This window comes from Echinops telfairi, unplaced genomic scaffold (genome assembly GCF_000313985.2).
Source record: "Echinops telfairi isolate 266 unplaced genomic scaffold, ASM31398v2 ScPeMD7_9;HRSCAF=40, whole genome shotgun sequence".
Taxonomy (NCBI): Eukaryota; Metazoa; Chordata; class Mammalia; order Afrosoricida; family Tenrecidae; genus Echinops; species Echinops telfairi.
In genome coordinates, this window is record NW_022103906.1 from 21,248,033 (window position 1) to 21,255,419 (window position 7,387).

The following is a 7,387-nucleotide window of genomic DNA, read 5'->3' on the forward strand; positions in this document are numbered from 1 at the left end:
AATGCAATGGCTCAGGCATTGGAACAATGGGAGCATGGCACAGGACTGGGCAGTACATTGTTTTGTTGTCCACAGGGTCGCTATGAGTTATAACCAATGCAATATCCTCGAACCACATGTTGTTGGAAAAAAGGTATTTTCAACGAATACGTCATTTGTTTTGCCGCAGTCTATCATGCAATTCCTGGCGTCATTTCTATCACCAAGACCAGATTTTCCAACTACTGATCCTTCCTCTTTGTTTCCAACTTGCCCCTTCCACTGACCAATAATTATCCATGAATATTCATTGTATTTTTGGTCAGTTTAAAATTGGAGAAGTTGGTTTAAAGACATCTTAAATTTCCTTATCTATGATCGTTCCAGGTGGGAGTAAATCTGTAATGTCAAGATGTTTCCCATAGGCATGTAGAGGACCTAGGTTCCCAGTGAGGTTCTTAATTCTGTCAATACAATAGGTTTTCTGTCAGTACAGAAAACTTTACATATGTAGAAGCCCAATACAGAAAACTTAACATACCTAGATGTCCTGGCCAACCTAGCCAAAGGTTTGAAATAGATGCCCATGTATTGAGGTGCCAGGTAGCCTCTAGTTTTAAACTCTAATGAAGTGTAGCATCTACATGATAAATTCTATGATAAATAAGAATTATCTTTCGAAGGTAAATTTCCACCATAAGTGACCTTGATCAAGTATTTGTTGAATATATATCCTTACAAGTACAGCCTTGGAAATGTACTAGAATCATAATAATGTAGTTCTTTATTTTTCACTAAACTGATCTGTTCATCTATTCTACAAATGCTTATTAAATTCTCATTATTAGTCATGCATATAGATCACAATAATAAATAAAACATTCGAGGTTCAACCCTAGTATTTAACCTGCTCCAAAACATGGTTGGAAAGAAGTATTTCATTCTGCTTAATCAACGTGCCCATGCGTGGTGCAGTCAGAAAATATGTACCAAGTCATTCTTGGTCCAGATGATAGATATACCAATGACTCATTTCACTGGTCCACCAGAGGGCACAGTTGTATAATAATCACTAGAAGGCACAGTTGTTTAGTAACTGCTTTAAGAAAACATGAATCTAAGTGAGACCCAGGTAGTATCTATGGACAAAGAGGTTCTCTTTATCCATTTGCAGGTGGTCGGTTATGGTATGAATTCTGAATTTGTTCAAGCAATTGCTAATCAAGTCTCTGTACCAGGCAGAACAATCGCCTCAATGCAGAAACCCAAAGATAACAGCCAAGAGTTTGCTTGCACCAGTGGGATGGTGTTTGTACTGGTCATAGGCAGTGCCTAGCGTAAAGGGAAACTTCTGCATGAGTCAAAGGAACGCCCCTGCTGCAAGGCAGATGAGAATGTCGCTAAAGCTTCTAAAGTCTGTGCTCTAAGACAAGAATGAGATGGGAGAACTTATCGACTATAACAGGACTGTGTTATCAACCAGGGAGTAGCTTGAGAACCTTATATTTTTAGGTGGTAAAAGAGCTAGAATCATGCAGAAATGATCAAGGTTTGATTCTAGCGTTTACAGATACCTAATTAAGCTCATGTAGATAGGGTTGCCTTATAAAATACAGGATACCCAGTTCTGAGAACTCCTATACTTCCTCCTTGGAGGCAGGCGACACTTCTCTCTCTCTGCTCACACCCTGAGAGATGCTCGACTGACAGGACACATGGCCCTATGCCTTGGGAGCTGGAGAAGCCACAGGGACCTACCCTGACCCTGTCAGCACTGAGATGCTTACAACACCACTGGATCCACAGGACTTTGCACCCACTGGCCTGTGATTGCCCTGCATTTGGCATCATTGCCTGTGTTTCATGAGTCTGAAGAGGACTTTATGGATTGGTATTGGACATATGGGCTAGTATTGGACTTATGGTTTTGATCTGAACGGGGCTAGGATGTTTTCTCAATATTCAATTGCCCATGTATATAAATCTCTTTCTTATTCTCATATGAGTCTCCCTGGATTTGTTTCTCTATTCTATCCAGACTAGCATACAAAGTATCTCCCTTTAAGAAACTTACTCATTCTGTTCAAACCCTTTCTCTGACTCTGGTCTGAATTTTGTCACTTCCATGAAAACGTCCTTGTGAGTGGGACAAGAACCGAGGAATGGGGAAGCTTGCAAGTCTGAGCCGCCTGCCAGGAACAGTACGGTGGGCTATTTAAGGCAGCGTCATACATAATATGAACAGGGAGTTAGCATCTGCATATATCTTCACTCTTAATATACTTTACCTCAAAATTGTCATGCAGTCATTACTATTACATGCATTACGTCAACTTTAAGACAAAGAACTTAAAGTTCTCGTTTACCCACATTTACACAGGGAGAATTGACTAAGTTAAGACATGAATACACACAAGTCTTCCAATTCAGATTCCGTAGGCTTTCACTACAGCTAGGGGAAAATGAATGCCCAGACGTCCATTAAAACTAGTACTTACAATGAATATCGACCCTGTTAACTGTATTAGAACTTAAATACGGAGCTCCTTCATTTGCATAAATGCATGGCTGGTGGAAACAACATCATAGTCATTTGCAGAATCCCCAATAGATTGAGCAGTCATGGAAAGCTTTCTGATCATTAACCAAGGATGTGGATAACCTTACCCTCAGGAAGAATGCCTTGGAGAATGGATTGCCTCCACCCCTCTCTGCCCAGCTGGGGGGGGGGCAGTCTTTCTGCTTAGGGGTTTGCCTAGGAGTGACCTTGATGGGGGTCACCATATTAGGGAAGGTACTGGGAGTCTCATAGTCATGAGTCATAGCCTGTCAGTTTCACCCTGACTGCCTTGGTCAGAAATCCCTGAACCGGTCTCCTAAGCCTTTCTATCTAACAATACACATGTCCCTGTCACGGTCCCTGCTTCTGTAGTCCCACCTGTGACTGTAGCGTATTGGTCTGCCACCAGTCATGCTCCTGTGACAGTTTCCTTAGCCCACTCGTGCCCTTTTAAAGCTCAGCATCTCAACGAAGCCTTGGGCATCATTTAAACCTCACGTTGGTGTCCTCCCTCCTCGGACGACGTGTCTCTGTGTTTATGTTGTCTTTTTCTCTTTTAAAGCGGAATAAATGTTCGCTTTAAATTATATTTGAGATGGGGTCTCTTTGGTAGCCTAAAACACAGCCACATCATGCCAATCATATACATCTATTCAATCATTCCAGAAATCAGTATTGCATACCTAGGATGAAGCCCTGGTGGGGCTATGGGTGGAGCATTAGGGTGCTAACTACACAGTGGGTCTTACTCACCACGGAAGAACAAGGTGACTGTCTGATTCTATAGAGATTAATGGTCTCAGAAATCCAGGGTGGGCTCACTCTCAGTCCAATTGACTCAATGGGAGCAGGGTTAAAAGTAGTAGGTAGTATGTCTCACCAAATAGTCTACTGTAGTCCTTCAACCAAATTAATTGTTCAAAAACTGACATTTATTTTTATAGTTGGGGGCAAATAAATATCTTTACAACTATAATTTTTTTTCACAACTGACTTATTTCACATTTCACCTGGATTTGAATTTTCTTCAAATTGTTAAAGGAGAAAAGGGTATCTGGCATTTTTGAGAGACTGACAGAAACCATTTAAAGACAGTTTTTTGAAAGAGAATTCAATGTTTAGAGTTGCCATTTGAATTCAGCAGTTTTTATTTTTGCGTGTGTGGGGGAAGAATTATTTTGGGAAATAAGATTTACTACACACTTTGCTGTCATAAAGTTGTCTGCTTCATAAAAATAACCTGTGATGTGTCCTATTGGGGTACACATACTCCAAATAAGGTAAGTTAGGATATTTTTCATTGTTTTTCTTATCTAAGTGTATTTTCCTGATTCTCAGCATGAGACTTTAGAGAGCAGGTGATTAGAAAATGATTCTGGAATAAATCATTTCATTTCATATTTCTTATTATAACTAATGTTTATTGGATGGATATTGACCATTTATTTTATCTCTAGGATCCTTTATTAATTAATAAGAGATAGATTAAAAACAATCACAACATATTTATTATTATTTAACTCTAAACTTTTATCATTGAAAAGTTCACGGTCAATTTGATACATTATAAAGATATATATTTCAAATCAAGATTCTCTGATACATTGACGTTGTACCTGTTTGTCTGACTCCTTAATATTTTCTGCCTCTCTTTTATGTAGTGGATGAAGTCTTCTGGGATAAACCACTTCATAAGTATTTTCATCTGGGAATTCGTTTATAGCACTTACTGAAGGAAAAAGGGGAGAAAAGGGGAGAAGAAAACTTAGCTAGACAGTATAGATATAGGCCAATCAGTAAGGCATCCGAATGACATTCACTAGGAAGGACGCAGCTCCTTCAGACAGTGACTTTTGTCAGAGGGGTATTCAAATGTGCACCAGAAGAGATCAACAAACAGCCATCCTTCTTACTCTAAATGTTTACTTTCACCGCTATCTTCAAATCTTCACCTACTAAAGGTTTTTATGAAGCTCTGGAGGCAAGGTGAGATAATCCTGGGGCTACGAACTGCAAGTTTAGTGTTGCTTACCCACCAGCAGCTCTAGTGGTGAAAAATGAGACTGTCTGCTCTTATAAAGATCTGCAGTCACAGCTTCCCGACATGATCACTGAAGACAAATGTGTGCATAAGCAAATGTGGTGAAGAAAGCTGATGGTGCCCAGCTATCAAAAGATATAGCACCTGGGGTCTTAAAGGCTTGAAGATAAACAAGTGGCCATCTAGCTCAGAAGCAACATTGAAAGCCCACATTGAAAAAGTAAACCAGCACATGTAACCACAAGCTGTCGAAGGTATCAGGTATCGAGCATCAAAGAACAAAATATCATATCAATGTAAATGAGGGTGAGTGCAGAGTGGAGACTCAAAGCCCACAGGTAGGCAACTGGACACCCCCTTACTGAAGGGTTGTGGGAAGGAGATGAGCCAGTCAGGGTTCAGTGCAGCAATGATGAAACATATAATTTTAGTTCTTAAATGCTTCCTCCCTCCCCCCACTATCATGATCCCAATTCTACCTTACAAATCTGGCTAGACCAGAGGATGTACATCGGTACAGATAACAACTGGTAACACAGGGAATCCAGGACAGATGACCCCTTCAGGACCAGTGGTGAGAGTGGCAATGCCTGGAGAGTGGAGGGAATGTGGGGTGGAAAGGGGGAACTGGTGGTAAGTTTGTTGTTGCTGCTGTTGTTTTATTAGCTCATTGATGACTAGGAGAGTCTCCAAATGCAATCATGGGTCATTAAAACATTCAAATTGCATGGTCACATAAATTTAGGTTATTATGTTTGATTTATTTTTTTTAAGGGTTGAATTAATTTTATTTGTGTTTTGTTTTAAAGTGTACATTGTTAAATAATGTAAGGAAAACATTTACAATCCAGAAGATTTTTTTATGTGGAAAAAGATACTCAAAAGTGTAGTATTAACAAAAATAATTTAAACAGTTCAGTAGCACTAATTCATTCCTCTAGGCTTCAGTGATTCCACCCACAGGAGGGAAAAAAAATAAATCAACAGTAAATAAAACCAGTTCTTTTTGTATGTGAGTAAAGAGATTTCAAAATTTTAATAAACATAACTGAAGTGCTCAAAAGATAATTAGATAGTGACCTAGGAAGACTCTACAGTTATCCTAATGATGTCCCAGAGAACAAAATATTTATTTTTAGCAGTTTTGTTGAGAGATTAAAGCACAAAATGTCCACAGTTCCTAGTCACGCCAATATTTTATTATGTATGAGGCTCTAATTCATTTCACCAGTAAAAATCCATTTGCACATGAATAATAGAACAGGTGACTGTGCTGGCTACTTACTTTCTAGGTTAAAAAAGAAAAAAGAAAAAAGGAGATGATAAAGTCAAGAAGTAGCTTTTTTCCAGTGGCTTGATATTTACCCTAGAGAAATACTTCAAAAACATTTAAAACCATAGGACTCATACTCCCAAGCCACCAAACTAAATGCCACTGCCACCAAACTGATTCTGATTCACAGTGACCTTACTGCACAGTAGAACTGCACCACAGGGTTTCCTAGACTGAAAATCTGTTTAGAAGCACACTACTTCGTCTTTTCCCCTTAGAGTGTCTGGTGGGTTAGAACCACTGACCTCTTCGTTAGCTGTCTAACACTACCCACTTCAGCACCAGAATGCCTTTTTACCACCAACAGAATGCCTTTTTACCAATATTAGAATCCTCTATTTCTTTGTTTGCTTTGGGATGATTTTTTACAGAGAAGGGAAAGTTTAAATAATCTATTTGAGCCAACTTAGAATTGTTGCTGTGGTGCAAATTGTTGACACATTGGTTCATTACCAAAAGGTAGGCGGTTCAAACCTACCAAATGGTACCTTGAAAGAAAGCCTGGTTATTTTATTTCCAAAGAAGTCAGCCATTGTAAATCCTGTGGAGCACAGTTTTATTTTAACATACATGGCTGGGGTGAAGGAGTGGGGCATGTTCAGAATCTACCCAATGGCAACTGGTTGGGAAAAACAAATTCAAGTTATCTACAATGATGAAAATAAATACTAAATATCTTATAACCCCTTGGAAGGGTGACAATCAACTCAATATTTAAAGTTGAGTCCATTGTATGAAATACATTTCATGATGGTAGAGCGTGGAGGAAGATTTCATTGCTCTCCGTGCCACTTGGCCATGAGTGGGAGCCAGCTCCATTGCTGCTAACAAGTGCACACTCCCAGCTGAAGAACTAAACCCAATGCTTCCTCAGTTACTCGCTTCTCGCTGTCCATGAGGCAATCACTGGTCATCTCTTACTGCTCTTTGACTTATTTTTGATAAAAAGCAGTCATAACGCAATTATTTTTTTAAAAAACCTCATGAAAAGTTTAAAAGCCCAATAACACATTAAGTTGATGATTTTTCCATTGAGTTAGAATCGTCAATATCATCATATTTATTTCAAAACAAATTTTAAAATTCTCTTGCCAGAAATTAATGGATGTCATTGACACAATTCCTACTGCCTCCTCTAACTCCACAGCACAAAACAAGGACACCATAAGGCGCCAACATGCCTATCTGGAATAATGTATCTAATCAGTACAATTAATCCTCTTAATTTGAAGTTAATGAACTCATATATCTAGCAACGCTGCCACTAGAGCAACTCTTTCAAAACATACCTTTTTGAAATCACTCTTTTTTAAAAGTCATTTTATTGGGGGCTCATACAACTCATCACAATCCATACATACATCAATTGTATAAAGCACATATGTACATTTGTTACCCTCATTATTCTTTTTTTTTTAATTATTTTATTGAGGGCTTGTACAATTCTTATCACAGTCCATACATACATCCATTG

At 38.8% G+C, this 7,387-nt stretch overlaps 1 protein-coding gene across 1 annotated transcript in view; it reads right to left on the bottom strand.

The window, feature by feature from the left end:
- ADAM28 (ADAM metallopeptidase domain 28) overlaps positions 1–6,827 on the bottom strand; it is a 97,931-nt gene extending 91,104 nt beyond the window's left edge. Inside the window, exons 1-2 of the mRNA XM_004707700.1 lie at positions 6,743–6,827; positions 4,156–4,268 (exon numbers count right to left, since the gene is read on the bottom strand). Coding sequence (XP_004707757.1) covers positions 4,156–4,268; positions 6,743–6,827 — 198 coding nt within the window. The remainder of the gene's footprint in view (positions 1–4,155; positions 4,269–6,742) is intronic.
- Positions 6,828–7,387: the final 560 nt, after the last annotated feature.